The sequence below is a fragment of the Varroa jacobsoni genome, unplaced genomic scaffold, assembly GCF_002532875.2.
Source record: "Varroa jacobsoni isolate VJ856 unplaced genomic scaffold, vjacob_1.0 scaffold_1105, whole genome shotgun sequence".
Classification (NCBI taxonomy): Eukaryota; Metazoa; Arthropoda; class Arachnida; order Mesostigmata; family Varroidae; genus Varroa; species Varroa jacobsoni.
Genome location: NW_019214007.1, coordinates 97,170 through 114,579, shown reverse-complemented (window position 1 = coordinate 114,579; position 17,410 = coordinate 97,170). Strand labels below are relative to the sequence as shown.

General features: G+C 39.7%; 1 protein-coding gene across 3 annotated transcripts; it reads left to right on the top strand.

The window, feature by feature from the left end:
• The first annotated feature begins 309 nt into the window (after positions 1-309).
• On the top strand, positions 310-17,288 carry LOC111266648 (uncharacterized). Of its 3 annotated transcripts, none has more exons than XM_022844309.2 (8): positions 310-1,114; positions 6,285-6,538; positions 8,639-8,754; positions 10,536-10,652; positions 10,899-11,035; positions 11,548-11,757; positions 12,364-12,517; positions 13,861-17,288. In XM_022844309.2, exons 2-8 carry the CDS (start codon positions 6,510-6,512, stop codon positions 14,118-14,120), a joined length of 1,023 nt encoding a protein of 340 aa, XP_022700044.1. In that variant the 5' UTR covers positions 310-1,114; positions 6,285-6,509; the 3' UTR covers positions 14,121-17,288. The 3 variants fall into 3 exon arrangements, with proteins under 3 accessions (XP_022700044.1, XP_022700043.1, XP_022700045.1); XM_022844308.2 differs by having other exon boundaries at positions 13,858-17,288; XM_022844310.2 differs by lacking the exons at positions 310-1,114; positions 6,285-6,538 and having other exon boundaries at positions 8,677-8,754; positions 10,501-10,652; positions 13,858-17,288.
• The last annotated feature ends 122 nt before the right edge of the window (positions 17,289-17,410 follow it).

The window sequence follows — 17,410 nt, the reverse complement described above, 5'->3', positions numbered from 1 at the left end:
AGCTATTTAATGCCTGCCTGAAGTCCCTCTCTGGCCTTACCTATCAGGTTATAGAGGCCGCTGGGCATCACTTCAGCAGCCAACAGATCTACAGGCCATTCGGAACAGGCACGGCTTTATACACGGATGCGCACATTGGTAGTCGGTAGTTATTCGAAGATCTACGTCTACCGATGCGCCATCTCGCTTTGTATGCGCTTCGTGAGAAAGCTCATAGATGAGCTTCATGGGAGAGTGAAGTGGAGAGGGTAGCGTAGGACGGCCAAGCCATTGTTTATTCGACCGCTCGCCTGTCGGTCGATCAAGCAGAGGAAGCCTTCCTTTGAACAATGGAGTAGTGCTCGTGCTCTTGGCCACTTTGGGCATCTAACCACCCCTGGGTAGTTTGAGGAGCGTGGTCGGCGTTCCGGAGACATCTAACCGGTTTCTGCAGCAGGGCGCTTCCGGCTGCTGCTGCTGCTGCTACCCGACTTTTCAGTGAGATCGGGACAAGAAGAGCGTGTGTACGAGTGAAGCAAAGCGATCCCAAAAATTGACGACAACAGTAGCAGCGGCGACGCAGGCTACAACCGAACATTGACGCTGTGTTACATTCGAGGCCGTGGTTCGACGGAATAGAGAAAACAAATTTTGACGAAGAGATAGGACCTGGGTAGGACAACCATTTTTCACGAGTGCTGCTTCCCTCTTTTGACTAAGGCTGCTAGCTGAGAGTCGAAAACTTGCCGCGTTTCGTCTTCGTGCAACGTTCAAGTCGATCACCCATCGAACGGCTTTTTCGTACCCAAACTATCGGTCCACCACTAACTGTGAAGGAACCAAAATCGAGACATCAGATGGCTAACGACGAGGTGTTATAGCGGACGTACCATCAGCGCCAGCGTCATGCACTCGGGATTGTTGTCAGCTGTGAGAGGAAGCGTATGTTAATTCTGTGTGTGTTTTTGCTACATATCTGTCGATGCCGATATCTGTTCCATGCTACTACCTGATTGCGAAGGATTACGCTTTGCATCGTGCTACTTGCGTGTGAATATACTTCAATTTATATACTTGTTGTCGGGCGGAGTTCGACTTTGTAACGAAAAAACGAGGGCTTCTTCGAGCTGGCAAGGTTCGTGAGGGATCGCTTGCGCTGGATTCGTTGGCTAGCGAAAAGAAATGAGTGTACGGTGAAACGTTTGGGTAACGATCTTTGAACGCTCCCATATAGGGTAACCGTAATGCTCGTAGATAACAGTATACGTATGAGTTCGAATGCAGGGATGTGCACTGTTGTTCTTTTCGGCTCGCAGACAACTACGAAGCCTCAACAAGCTGCCTTTACGTCCGGTATTTTTTATTCAATAAAAACTTATCCTTAAACTTGAAAACGTATTAGTTGGTTATCCTGTACACGGATAGATTATTATCAATCAATATTCGCCAATGTGTTAGTCACAGTGTGTATTTGATTCGACTGCCTTTTTGGCATACTAGAAACCTATCAAGGACATTGTTTCCGTTAAATAGCTATATATATATATATATCACGTAACGAAAGATATGATTAAGTGACTCTGTCATAGAGAACGAATACGTGCGTACGAAAATTTTGTCAGCTTAACTAATAATTGTCTAAAAAACTGACTAAAAATCGTCCGAGAAAAAACTCGACAGCATTAGATCATTGAAGGTAGATCTTACCATAGAATGAAGCGTTCGTTTATGAGAGCAGCTTTGTCTGCATTGTAAGTACCACTGGTAACGGTTAGTTTTGTCAAAAATGCGTGGCACAGCTTCTACTGGGTTTATTATCATGCCTAATAATAGTAATCATTATAATTATGGCAATAGAAACTATAAATAAGCGTCAGCTGGTACAAATAGGTATGAATTAACTAGTAACTGCTATGAGATGGAATCGGTAGTGCAAGCTGGATCGCACGAGATAATCGTGCGCACGTCTATCCGACAATAAGGGGCACGCTATAATTCTATACTATAAGTTTTCTATTCATTTATGTCACATGAAAAAAAGTCTTCTAATTGTCAAGTCGAGTAGAGTATTCCGTGTTTTTTGATTTTACGTCCAGTGAAAAATATGTCATTGTCTTAGGACGTATTAACGGGAACTGTTAGCGTTAGCTTTAGCGGTTTACCAAAGTGGCTCGTCAAATGATTACGTTAATCGTTGAAAACTGCGAGTCACGAGTGTTACATACAACCGTTACTGGCCAACGCTCACCGACTGATTTTAAAGATATCTACCAATATTTCACCTGGTAGTGGACTTTCTTATTTTAAGGCCTGGCACCACTCATAAGCGACTGGTCTGTTTCCAACTTTTTTCTATTTTTGGAAATGGCCGTGATCTATTCAACTCGTGGTAGATAATAGTGTTCTATTCCGTAAACGTTTTCGTCGATCGCGTTTGAATTGTTGACTAAATTCCGGGCGTCCAGTAAAGATCAAAAGCCCTATACCGGGTAATGCATTATATTATTTATTAGCCTACACTCGTAGAATGGCCCTGTCCGAATCGCTATTTTTTTGTGTCAATCTCTAGATTTTAAAGCTCTTTCGCTTTTTTGTACATAGCGAAACGGTATCGGCGGACACTCATTGTTACGAAGAAGATACGCACGCTTTTAAAGGTCTTTTTTTTTCTCTATAAGAATAACTGCAAGTGCCAGATAGAAGTTGTTTAGCTGACATACTGTTCGGTTGCGTCCGTGAAACAATACACGTCCACCTAAGTGATAAATGGAAAAGGCTTTTGCCTCCTATGCCTCGGCTACATGGTACGCTTGTTTGCCATACATTTAAAGGTCGTCTGAGTCTTTCAAAATCATAGCTCGACCTGTTAACCTCTCGTAGAGAAGACCAAGAGAAAACATCTCCTCACCCCGCGCCGAACACGCAAGTGCGAAATCTTCTTTGTCTTTTAGAAACCATCGGAAGCATCCAAGATGTTTGACTCACGACGCCTAATCGCGTAGGCGACAGTTTAGCCTGTTAAGTTACCGTATGGTTCAACTTTTTTCTACAAGAAAAACTCCACCTGTAAATTCAGCTAATTTTTACTGGAGCAACTTTGTTGAACAAGGCTAATTCAGTCATGGACGATTGCCTAATTAGTAGTATATTGTCGTGTGTGAAACGAACCGCCACTGGCATCACGATGATACGGGTTGAAGGCGGACCCGAACGTAGAGACGCGGTGCATTCACGAGCTAATTGGCTTCTTGTGCTCCGTCGTTGTTTCGCTTTTCTAGCGTCCTAAAAAATATCATGTCCTCACCGTAGAAGCTGAGGTCATGTACGAGCTATATCAAAGCTTACAGTCGACCTTCTTGGCCAGCTGGTTTCCATGTGCGAATAATAGGACTTTATAAAAATTCGCATAAAAATAAGTACTGATAACTCATGGTCACGCACACATTTCTGTTGTTAATCCAGAAACCACAAGAAACTGCAAGCGACCGCAAAAACATTTAGGCACCGTCCCTACAATTTTTAATTATCATCTTCTTCTCACTTATTACACTGTTAAAAAAGATACGATTATCTATGTAATGCATTAATACGTTGAGCTTGCTACTACATTATGTTGGGGGTACTTGTTAATGTTGGTCTTACAGGGCGATCATGAAGACTATCGTCAATCACTTTTCATTAGATCTTCAGGACAGCTTAAATTTACGTAAATTCGTTCTTCGTTTACTAAGGCCACATGTCAAAGGTATTCTATTCAACCTGCTTTACCACAATATTTTGGCAGACTAAATATCAAACGAATTAAGTTCTTATTGGAAAAGTTACTAGATACTTCCGTGTACAAACTCCAATATTAATCAAAAGCTTCGGTGCACAGTTAACTCTGTTTATAAATTCATATACTTCTAAAGACATAACGTTATACTGGTAAGGTTTATACGTATACTAGATCCTTATGCAGGTCTTCTTTACACACTTTGAATAGAAGAATCTAATTTTTCTTTTATGCAGTCCTGTTAATAGGGCTGAATTGCTGTCCTATTTATGCAGTATAGAATAATTTACAATTAGACCAAACTGCTAAAACCTCCTTTCTGCATTGTCTAAGTTTAGATGAGGCTTTACATACATTTAAATACATTAATATAACGTTATCTAAGTAATATGCGATCCTAATTTATTGTCAGGTGTTAGGGTTCTGCTGTCGACTCGTTCGAAGGCCTTTCGAATGCGGCTATGTTTAGAGAATTTACAGAGTAAGCATAATTCGAAGGTAATTGAAAAAATTTACCGGATATACGATGCATTCAAAATACGTAGCGTGGTTCTGCGCATATCATTTAGCGAATCTTTTGGACAATATATTAAATTATTAATTATCAACAATTAGTATCGATTCATTGTATCTAGGCGTTTGTTGAATAGGATCATCTGTAGACCTGGCTGTGTACGCCCGTCATCGGGCCTGCTGACATATGAACAGCGTCAAAGTTTGCGAGATATTATTAGACCAGGCTCAAAAGTTTATGGATACTCCGCATTGACCGGCGAGGTTTACATAAACTCGTATATATATATATATATCGACCGTGAACCTCGTGCGTGTCATGTGTTGAAAGAAAACTAGACAAGGTCTTCGTTGGCATTGAAAGCGAGCAAATCTCTAAAAAGAGTGACAAGGCTGTGGAGAAGCACGGCGGCTGAACACAATCGATTAGAAGGTTAAGGTGACGCTGAATCCGTTGTTCGTCGTATAGGGGAGCAACAAGCTTAGAGGCGAAAGCTATAGCCTGCTTTTCTATTGCGACGACTTCAGCGACACAAAACAGCTGAATAGGCAAAACTTTTCAATATTTGCTAATAAATTGTAAGATTGCGTACGCGTTACTGACAATATTCTTTACTATGACATATATATATACCCAAGCTAGACCTTTCTCTTCATATTATTATTTAAATCATACAGATTATAGAGGTATAAATAGTATTATTGATAAGGCAGCGAACTGATACAGTGTGGTATTGTAGATCTGACGGCTAAAATAGGTGACTTGGCCGTAACCGCGAATCCTGAGGCGAAGACGTTCATTCTTTTTGCAAACACGTCAAGATACGAGAGAATGTTCTGCTAAACATTGGTAAGGACGATGCCTTGGAGCAGCATTCTATAATCAGATTAGAAAAACAGGTTTGGCCAAGTGAAAGTTTGCACAGAGGTCTTCGTTTATAGGAAAAAGCGAGAGCGTGCGCTTGATCGTACACGCTGCATGAACACTGCTATGTCTCGAAGCTGAAATACGTATACAATACGTACCTATGAAATGCCGAAGCTGGGTGTCTTTGCACGCCGGCGCGTTCAGCTTTTACAGTCTTTGTTCTACAACGAAACTATTAACCTGTACAGGGTAAAACGAGGTGCTACGATAGATTTGGTAAAAATTTAGTTAATTTTATTATTTTGCAATCATGCAATACTACACATTCAACGAATGGTTAGCCCATAGTGTAGACTTTCGACTCGAGTGATCACTATTCAAATAAGGCTAAAAGCAAATCAATAAAGATCTGCGATGCATTCTAAAACCATATCGGTATGTACCACTATCGGTTTCCGTTCAACAAAAAATATCATTGATATATCGTTAGCACATCTGGTGATGAGGTCACTGCGAACCCCCCTTGATACCACGCTTATCGAAGATTTTTTAAATAAATGACTCACACATAACCTTTACTACGCACGAGAATTCGCTTTGTGGCAAACCTACCTAGTAATTTATTCTGGCGGGGGGGGGGGGGGGTATTCGGGTATACATCAAGAATCAACTTTTTGCGACCTCTTTAACTTGAGACACTCGGGAACCGATCCCTTTCTCAATGGAAAGGGCTTACTACACTTTCTGACTGCCATTTCGAATAGAGATAATAAACTTCTGTAGATAGAGCGCCTGCTCGGTCAGTTGCTTGAGATGTAGCGGATGTTAACTGCTCGGTCAAACAATGTCCTTGTTACAAAACCTTAGTAGGCCGCGTCCTGTCTAGTTCCTACGGCAAGTTCGGATTGTCTGCTTCCTAAGATTTCCGTCCCCTCACAGTGGGTTTCTACTTGGGTGTTACTTCTATTTATAATCGATTTTCTACGACTGCTGCATATGGTGAGCTCGTGTGGTGCTCGTGCCGAGTCCGTCATCTGTTGTTGAAGCTAGTGATTTAGGGTATACGTACGCGCATGTCCCCCTTTGGCCCACGATGAACATCTGTCGTCATCTTTTGTGTGTGTTCCTTGTATGTTTTGTCGTGTCTAGGCGGAGCTTATGCTGGCGTCTCCGGTAGTGCCTGCGTATTTTGTACAGCTGTGCTAATAGTATCGCTTAAAAGCTGCTGCGAAACTACTGACCGACTGGAGCCCGTACCTGTGTGTACTGCCTAAAATTAGGCCGTCATAGCACGCTACGGTACAAGCCGCAATAGGAAAGAAATTGTCAGCGGGCCCTTCTCAACGCTGCGGCAGTAGGCCTACCAAATTCGATATGGATAAAGCTACAAGAGCCATTCGAAGGTAAGTTAAGATATTTGTTGAACTCCACGCCATAGGGTAGTCATTAAAGATGCGTTTAATTTAATATATAATAATATGATACAACAGGGAATCCGGAATAGAAAGCGGTTGATTAATTCGAGTAGGTTCTAATCGAATATGCTTAAATAAAATTTTATTGCTCACAATAGTTCCGAGATCGATTAGTAATTAAATGTAGCTATTAAATATGTATTCTTCGATACTATTTTTATTATTACTAGTAAAACTGTTATTACTTTGTTGTGATCTCCCTGAACGCCCATGACGTGTAGTGTAAGTTTACTTGATCTAAGTTCACATGTATCGATGGCTTGCTTATGTATATTTTGGGCGTTTTTCCCTATTGTGTATCTAACAAAAGTGTTTATTAATTTACGGAATAAAAACATATTACATTCAATTTATTCACATACAAAGAAGAGAACTGGATGACATTTCGGGTGTGTAACTTGGATGGGGACCACTCATACTTGAAATGAGTGAAATGTACTACTGTTTGAGCAGCGTTAGCAAAACTAATCTCAAACCATTATACGGATACGTGTCTACGAAACGTACGTCATTCTGAACATATCTAAATAATAATGTAGAAACAACGGAAATAGAAAAGGTTTAGAAGATAGTAGTATAATTTAGATACGTATGGTATGTAGGATTGAGCTGTAGAGCAGTTATGTCCACTGCGTGAACTCAGAAACGAGCCATCGGCTGCATTTACCGATACTGTATATAAATAGCTTACGTGTTTACTTAGGACTTGTACTGGCGTACTTCTATCATTATTGGGTTTGCGCAGCGGACCGATAGAATGTTTAGCGCCAAGGAAACTGCACAAACAAATGCTATGGCAGTGAAAGGACTACGCAGTATCATAATTAATTATTAAAGTCACACCATTATTTCGTTTCCGGAAAGTTGAAAGAGTGTGTGCTCAGCATGTTTTTTTCAAAATATTTATACATTTGTTCTCAAAGACTTGGCATTGTGACGAACCCTTTTAGTGTAGGGCACCGGGGATCAGAACTGCGTTGAAGACACTACCTCCCTTTTTCTTGGAGTAAAACTTCATATGACATCGATCACCGAGTATATATTTCGCTCGGAGGTGGCGTAACGAATTTAATATGAATATCCAATAATTATAAATGGCCCTCTTCGAATTTGGATACATCGCTAGGTCCGGGAATCTCTCGTTCGAATATTGATCGTTATAATTCAGCCACAGCTAGTATGGTACCGTTACCAATTGATAGATCGATCTAGCAAATCTCCCTGATAGCTTAATAGGTACCGTATTTTCGTGCAGGGACACGTTCTGATCTAAGTTCGAAATCCGGGCGTAATGCACACTTCGTTTCATCCTGTCGTCTAATAGCAGTCCTAATGGCTATACCAGACGTAAAATTCGGAACACAGAGGACTAATGTAACTAATAGTTGAGTTTTACGTTATTCGAGAATATCACGAGACAAAGCTATGAACCGCTGAAGAGTCTGCACGTTGCAAGTACGTTTATATCTTCCCGCCTGGTTGATTTTGGTGTCACGGTTAACCAGCGTGATTTGTCTCAGCAAGTGTTTGAAGCTCAATTGAAATAGAAACGGGAGAGATCAATTGAAAACAATTTTCACTAGCTTTTGTATAAAACCTTTAAAATATTACATTTGATTCTGGTCGTTGTCATGGCACTACTGGCAAATTCTGCGTTATACGTTCACCTAACAAAAAAAAAAGAGCCAACCGAAAGGTAGTTCTGTTGTTTTTAAAAGGACAATTTAGATAATCACGGTAAAACAATGTCTTAAAATTTGACAGCTCTTAACATATTCTGTTTACGTTGTAGACCAAGGCATATATTGTTTTGCTTTATAAACAACGTAAAATCATCTTGGGAGAAATTACATTTTATTGTTGCTAAAAACGATTCTAACATCCGTCAATAAGGAAGGATGGTTGGACATTTCAGCTAAAATCCGCTCTTATCAGCAAAGGCTAACGATTGGAAATAATTGAGTTTTCCTAGCTAACGACACTATTATATACAAACAATTAACGAAACGTACTATACTGTAACTTTAGGAGTGGAGTCCGTCTGAAATCGATTAACTCTGGCCACACCGATCTGGCGTTGGTTATTTCCGGAATCAGAGATATGCGTATAGGATTAAAATCGTTCCAGAATGCGCAAACCGCTGGTGAGTTTATAGATTTTGAATTTTCTTTTACGCCACGATACGCCCTAAACCATTGACGTGCCGCTTCATGCTCGTATACGCAACGTCAATAGATCCTAAGCGATCTTCTAGACTACTTTTTTCTTCTTCTGCATATCGTAGCGTCTTTTTTCGTTCTCAGTACAATATTGTCAGGTGACATTTTTATCTTGTCCAACCGCTGCGACCTGCTCTGCCTTAATATCGACCCCGTAAGGCATTTTCATATACAGCTGTGCTCCTATTTTTCATTGTGTTGATTTATTTTTCGGTTATGGTTCTATTGACGCATTTTGGCGTTTCAGCCAGCCATCCATCCATTTACATACTGAGGAATCAACTGATTCTACTCTTTGGTTTTTAATCTTTAATAAAGAAATGGACACGGGTCTTCATGTTTTGTTCACTTGGTTAGTTTTGGTTCACAAACTTTTTATAGCGCCAACTATATCAACCCTTTTTTTTTGCGGCGGTCCGTTTGGCTTTATTGTATGCATAATGTCAGATGTGTCACTTACAAATGATTCGGTGGGCCAAATATACACGTGTCGGTAACTCGGCGATTACCTCATTTGCTCAGTAAGCAACAGAAATACTTCTATCAAATAGAAGGGTCGCTGATAAAAGAGTCCGTCATCGGAAACAGACGAGTCTAAAAAAATAGATAGTTGAAAACTGTTGGTATTTTTTGCTATTTCCTTCATTCGTCCTAGTAACTCAGAAAAAAAAAAAACACTTTTGATTAGATATAGTAAATAGAAATTAAGACTGTATATATGTACAGGGTACGAGAGCTACATATTCGCATTGACTTGGCGGGATGTTCTACATACAGACGTGCTCTCGTCTGCTTTCCTAATACGAGAAGGGAACCAGCTTTTTCTAACACTATGGCGAAAATGAGTGTATAGTTTTCGAGGTTTTGACTGTACCTGTTCACCAATTTTGATCCGTTAGGCAAATTCCAACTCGGATCAAAGACTTGTTTATTATTCGTAGTTGATGATCTGCGTTATTATGTTGTCTTTTGGAGAATCTGAAAAAGACTTTATGGAACAAGCTGAAAGATCTCCAAAAACAGATTTGGGTTTCTGATACGGAAAGTAACGGTTATTTTGGAGAGAAGAATATTATTAACTAACTAGAGCGTGATGTTGTTCCCATAGTAAGTAACGTAATTGCCCTCTAATTTTAGGGGCACGTTGTGGTATAGGTTAAAACTCAGGCATAGACATTGTTCGTTTTGTGCTCGGAGCCAGTCGTCTGAGGGAATGCCTAAGGGCGATGTCTGACGTATAACTCGGAGTATAGAAATCGATCTGTTAGGATTTTGCGCCCGTTAACATTCACGGGACTTTTGTTCGCTGCGATTTTATAGGAACATATCTGAGCGACGGTGACATTTTTGCGAGCCTTAATATCGTTTGATGCACGAACACTATTAAAAATTTTAAAAATTACGAGTCAATAATTTAGATCTCGCTCTCAGGCTGCAGTCGCGGTGAATGGTGCTTTTTTTTTGCATAAAGATGACCGTTTAGGAACGGCTATTGTAGCAAAAAAAAAACTTGTTGAAATGTCTTTTTTTTTTCTTTAGATACAGCCTTAGAGACAATGCATAAGGGAAAATCGGCACAAATGATCCATCTTGTACATATATTTTATCTCTCTTACCATCGTACCTAACGACCAACAGCGCGTCATATGTACATTTTTTTTTGGATTTAGATATTATTACTGATAAGGATATGCGACCCTTACAGTGTCGCAAGATATGATGGTGTGGTCGCACACGGACGAAAATCGGGCAATCCAAGATGTCATGGAGCAAATCAATGAGCTACACATTTTTTGGGCAGATTCACAAAAGAACTTCCTTGGTAAGTGAAGACCTCCTGTCATTCTATCACCCATATAACAATCAACACATGTTACTAATTTTTCTTTCGATGACCCAAAGGATTGGTATTATTATTATTTGCGTCTCATAAATATCAAAGCTAGCGTAGTCGCTGAACCGTAAAGTGGTTTTTACTATTTATACCTTACGAACGTGGCTGTGGTATGTTCAGTTCGAAACAATATACGGAGTCGAGTATAATGAATTGGTGTGCCGCCAATTGCAGATCAGCTAAAATCATTCAAGCATGACTTTGAGATGATTTTGGAAGGTGAACGGCAGGTAGACGCTGCGCGGGGGAAGCTTGCTCAAGCAGAACAGCGCGAGTACAAAATCAAGAAAGAGCTCAAAAAGGCCGTCAAGGTTAGCTAGTAAACAATCATTCCAGTTCAGAAGCATCGCCTTACCGAATTCTGTTGTAGGATTTTAATAGGAACATTTGGAGAGAATCGAAGCGTGACAGAAATTCAGGCGCGCCTTAGCTCTCACACAATTTTTGAATTTGGGAAATATTATCTGGTTGTGACTTGCATGAATATATATATGTAAGTCTATAGGCTTTTGTAGGCGAGACGAACCATGTACGTGACCGAATGTATTGCAGTATGGCACAGTATGTATTGTAAACTATAAATTTCATGCCTGTGTTATCAGAGTACGAAGAGGTCGTAATTCTATAAAATGTATAAAGGGTATATTCATTTTTTACAATGAATTTTCTATAGATGTAATGTTTGTTTTTCTGGGTAATTGTGTCTGCGCCTCTGTATGTTGAAGGTACATAAGTATCATTCAATTTGATACGTCGTTGAGGAAGGGTATGCTTATGCGGACGTGCCCTCGTCAATAAGAAAAATACTTCCCTTTCCTTGCAGAAAGCTTCAGTGGAAGAATTGAACAGTCTCGAAACAAAACTAACAGATGCCGAGAGGGCAAAAGATTTGGCGCAATTCGATGCGGTCGAAAAGATGCAAGAAAACGAAGCGTGCAAGCTTATTCGTTTGAAGGAAGGTCTAAGTAAATTGAGTGAAAGCTATCTGGAGATGGCACACAAGATGGCGATCATCTTTGAAGCCCAACGAGAAGTAAGTAACCTAAGATTACATCTATTATTTTAGCAAGACGCAGTAGTGGCAGCACAAAAAAAGCTAGCAAGTTCCTATCTTGAGCTAAGGGGAGAAAAGATTGAGAAATCGTGACTGGTCCTAAATTGAACTTAATTAAAATAGTTTTAGAAGTGTTTTGAACCGAGTGTAACGTGCACATCTTTTGGCTCAAAGACTTATCTTTTTTTTTTTTTTACTAATTAGAGCTAAATCTATATTACTACTTTTATTATTGTTATTTTTGTTGTAGCTTTCAATAATGTATTCTAGACATAAACCAGTTCATTTGATTAATAGCCAATGCAGTATTCAGCTAGAGTAAGCTCTTCAAAGATCCAAAGCAAAATATTTATGCTACTCTACTTACAGTCAGTTTATCATCTGTTTATATCTAACAAATTACGAATAAATGAGGATTCTAACTTACATTATATGCTTATATATAAATGGTGTTTGTTATTGCCGCGCCACGTGCAGTTGTTGGATAGATATCTAAATCATAAGTACTAATCCATACAAGATTCTTTAAATAAGTACGCTGACTACATGCCAAAGCATATAGCTTCTTTTTTATTCGGCTTACAGGTAACACAGGCAATTCCAGATGTTCATACTACGGCATTGCACGAGATGAAGTACACAGGAGGTGGTGCCACGAAACGGGCCGTCCAGAAGGCCAAGGACCGTCTCGATCGATACCATTCCTTCAAGTATAAACTTGTGGCTCATGGTACTGTTGGTACGTATCTATGTACACATATCAAAAGTCGAGATAAAGTACCCAATGTGAAAACGGTTGCCTCCGTGCCAAAGGGAAACGGTTGCCCCATATATGCGCAAGGAATATGGTAAAGTCATTCGATCGGTTTAGTGAACCAAGACGAAGCTTTGCGTATGCATAAAATTTATGTCCAAGTAAATGGGTACATCACATTAGTAGCTCGAGTGAGCATTATTTTATCGAGTTAGAAGAAAATTCGAAGCGTTTTCTTTATTCAAAATGCAATCTAACCTCAGAAAAATTTCTTAAAAATCGATGTTTTCAGTGGAAACGTAAATTTTTGGCATATGTTAACGTTGCTGAAACAGCCTCGGATATTAGTCATTAATACTGCTATCGCTAAAATGACTACTCAAGAGTGATTTGTTAGTATTCGAGACCTAGATGATGCCCCCGATTTCATAGACCATATAAGTTTGATGACAACCTTTTGAAGGCAAACGGCTGATAAGTAACTCAAGAATTGCTATGAAAAATACGCGGCAGTCATACGACCGTCGTTTACACAAAAACTTGAGATTTGCCCAATATCAAGTATCGCACAGTCGCGGGGACCGATTTTTAACGGTCTTGATGATGTTTTAATTGTCACCGACAGTAGAAAGTAGTGTATGTATATCAACATGAACATCGATATGGATGGCTCCAAAAGAGGGTGATTAAGCTCTAAACTTTAACCAGCTGTTCATCCAAAAGAGCTGTTTGGTAGGACTGCGAGGGCCTGACTGACTAGAGATTGCTTCTTACAAACCGGCCAGTTTATTGGTACGTTTATTTGGCTTCGTTACGTTAATTCAATTAGGTTATCCAAAATCGACAAATGAAGTTATCTTGCTCTATAACAATGCGAAGCCGTTAATACATTGTCATTCCTGAGTTTCGAACGAAAGGTTTTATTGCAGTTTCCTTCCATATTCTCTAAACCCTGTGCCGATAATTTCAGTTTTCCCCTTACTGGGCAACTATCTTCGTAACCTTACTTTCAACACGGATCAAAAACTCAAAAAGTGGTTGAAAGACTTCGTTGCGACAAAATACGTTACTACCTTACGATAGGGCACAAACTACTTGGGGGAAAAAGGAGAGCAACTCGTGAGCAACCATGAAGACTATATAATTACTGCTTCATTTCCACTTTTTAGGTTATTATTGAACGGAGCCAAACGTGAAGCTGTAGGCATTAAAGTTCAGTCAAAATGAACAAGGTTCAGACCTACGCTAGCGCACTAAATTTATTGCACTACGGACTCCTAGCGTCTAATTTCAGTTCACACGCTAATAGCATACTTCTGTTCCAGAAGAGCCCCCACCGCCCTACACGCCAGGATACTTCGCTTCGGAAGCCGGGATGCCGTATGAGCACGATTTAGCCTCAAATGATGTCCGCCTTCGGCCGGCCCGCGTAATGTCTATGGAGCCACAAGCGCCTCCTTTGGACGACGAAACGGTTCTACGAGACCAGAGGGAGTACCTCAGAGTTCAACGGGACAGAGAACGTGCCGCGCGTAGATACTCCAGCGAAGATGAAGAACAACAACGATTGGGCGCCCACAAACTATAATAGTAGTAAAAACTTATCGAGATGTTATGTGGAGACAATGGGAAACAACAAAAAGATAAGAAGACTGGAAAAGAAGGCGACAGAGAGAAAAGGTGCAGCAAAGCAGATCTTTAATTACTTCATGGCCTGATAGTTTGGTAGTTCTTCACACCGAGCCTAGGCTTTTTTCAAGTCTTAAATTCACTGCCACTTGGCAGAGTGAAGAAGTATTTCAAACAGACTGAGCTTCAGATGGTTGTTTACGATAGTGTGGGAGGTAGCTGGAGTTGTGAGCTGAAAATAGGGTGAAATCGACAAGCAACAAGCAAGATTTACATAGTTGAATTTTTGACAAATGACTTACAGAAAAGGATAGCTGAATACTTTTCCCTGACCTCTTGGCCCTTGTTGTATTTGTGGTTTATCATTTTTTATGATGAACCTCTGTGTAGACGACATCGTTATGTATCTAGATAGCTACGCCCAAGTACTTAACAGAAGTAAAGGACATTCAAAGCCGATACTTATTTTAGACTTATACTCCTGCAACGCCTCAAGCTGAACTCCCCCAGAGTAATGAGATACCTGAGATGAAGGAAACGTACGCAGTCAATCTGACCTTTAAAGTAATCAAAGGAGTAAATAGAGCCATCCTTCGCAAGTTGGCAGGAGTGGAATCAGCAGCAGCAATCTTCCGCAAAGCAGTGCCACTTCTTCTTCTATTATTATTGTCCTGTACAGGTCCTACTTCAATATTAAGTAGACAGTGTAGGATGAAAGCTTTCCACATTCGTTGACATAGTACACTTGATTAATATCGTTTAAAACCGACCTTGTTTTGTTCTAAACATTACCTTTAACCTCAAACCACTTTTTGTTAAAAGCGGTTAAAAAATCAACAACAACACAAATAACTCCCTATTATTTTAGGGTTAAACCTTTTTTAGCTAAGCCTAAATTAGGAAATTGAAGATGACTCAAGCGATTAACTCAATAAACAGACAAATTAAATACTTCCAATTGAAATCGACCAGAGCGAAGACCTAAAAAATTATCATCCCAAAGAATACTTAGTAGGTCCGTCGGGCAACGACAGCATGAAAAAATCGTGACAAACACAAAATACTTATAGAGAAAGCCCATAATAATGCTACGAAATACAATGGAATGATGGTTCGTTATTACATCAGCGGCAGTCAACTATAGAACGCGAAGGAGAGCAAAAAAGAAGTGGTGGATTACCAACGTCGGAGACTTTGAGCGCTGGGTGAATATGACTATGTTGCTCCGTATAGCAAACAAGTTGATCAAGTAAAGGGTAGGGAACAGATGCACTTCCCATCTGCTCTCGGTCCTCTACAATCAACCCCATTTTGTATTGATCTTAAACTCATCCAAAGGCACCAATACTTATCTAATCTAACGTGAATTCAATCATTGTACAAACATTGACTCTTATGTCAATTTGCCGATTATGATTAGGTTTTCGAATTTTGTACACCAAGAATACTTATGTGTACAATCGTGGGTTGACACTTTGACGAATGGTATACATACAAACATCTAAACGTTGTTACGTATGTATTCCCAAATGCCTTCAAGCTTTGGCGTTTTGTTCCCTGACAAACAAAGCCAATATCTGCCAACTCACATGTCTTAACACGCTGATAATTAAGAGCTAATTACAACCGGTGAGGTATTCGTAAATGAAGTGATATGAGCTCCAGCCAAATGTAGACCTCTTAGAACGTCATAGTAGAAGCACTAACCATAACGACAACCTAATAGCTTTTTACCTGTAATAATATATATGTACGATATAGAAATTCTGCCGTCAATATGCGGGGATTACGTATATAATTGTATACGCATTAACGGTATTATGAGCAATGCTTTGATGAAAAAACTTGGATCTAGATAAGAACAAGCGATATTGACGAGTAAATTACACAACGGACAAAATCATGCAAAAAAAGGAAAGAGAATGCCCGCTTCCTACATAGTTTTGTTAAGTTTAACAAGAAAAAAAACAAGTCAAAGAAAATTCGCTTAAAGGATTATAGTATTCCCAATATAATTGCTATGCCGCACACATAGACAGGCGTGAGCGAGTGTAGACTGCGTATCGATATGTATCGTTTGCTTCTGTGTGGTATATGAGTGTATGAGCCATGCGTGATACAGTGGACGTGGCAACGTGCAGTGCCGAGAAGAGGGGACTTTTATGTGGACGTGTGCACTTTCTTCTGCTTCCTATTTGCTACATACACGTATGCTTATTTACGTATAACGGTTCATGATATGATGTAAATACTTCCTCTCTATTACTAACATGTGCAATGTTCAACTCTTTGTTGATATGGTCATGTCAATCGTCCATGTTAAGGCAGCTAAGCTGTAATGCACGCGCGGACACCATGCACACAACGTCAAAGTTGTGCGCAACGACTAAGTATGTTTGGTGCACCTAATAAGTGCATCTTTCCATTCATTTTCGCGTGTTAGACTGGATGCAAATGAACATGTACATCATTTTGCCAAGGATTTGAATTGTTGAATTTCCCCGCTAATGATACGCGTGAACGTCTATTTATGTGCGATTTCTATGCTATGCATGTACGTGCATTGTGTAGTTATATCGATGACATTGCACTTGTAAAGGCGAAGATATAAAATTATCCGAGGGTCACATTCTTTTTCCTTGTTCACCTCTTTCTCGTTCCAGGCTCCGACAAACCCATCTTTTTAGGGGCTTTCACTCTCTAAATGTATTGTTTTGCATGAGATGAAACGTGACAGCATTATTGGCGGTAACAGAACAGAATGATGTTGCACTGAGTAGTGAGACCGATATTCTATGTTTGTAAGTATACATTATAAACAGTGTTATTTATTTAAATAATTTCTATAATTCGCAAATATCTGCTTGAAGCAACCACAATCTGTACATAGAACTGATGATGGCAACAAACAACACCAACAAGTAGATAAAAAGAGAATTTCGTGGGAACGTAAGACAGATCGACTTTCCCGGTCTTTCTCTCATAATGATTACGTAATTGTGACAAACTAAGTTTGACAAACATGCCGACGAGGGTGGTGTTTATCAAAATAATAATGAGATATTTAATATATTCGAAATTGTAATCTGAATAATAAAGGTGATTTAGCAAAACCTCATCTCCAAAACCCTGTTCTCCGATTTAAATTCGAAATAACTATCGTTGTTAGCGGAATTGTGCTGCCTAATTTAACCAAGCTAGGCAAGCTTCTGCTGATGATTTTAACTGAAATATAAACTGAGTAAAAAA

Bases quoted from the DNA above. Each gene is read 5' to 3' on its own strand.
- LOC111266648 (XM_022844308.2), top strand. From the start codon at position 6,510: ATGGATAAAGCTACAAGAGCCATTCGAAG. The intron at 6,539-8,638 runs GTAAGTTAAGAT...CTGTAACTTTAG, and splicing joins GCTACAAGAGCCATTCGAAG to GAGTGGAGTCCGTCTGAAAT. The intron at 10,653-10,898 runs GTAAGTGAAGAC...CGCCAATTGCAG, and splicing joins TTCACAAAAGAACTTCCTTG to ATCAGCTAAAATCATTCAAG.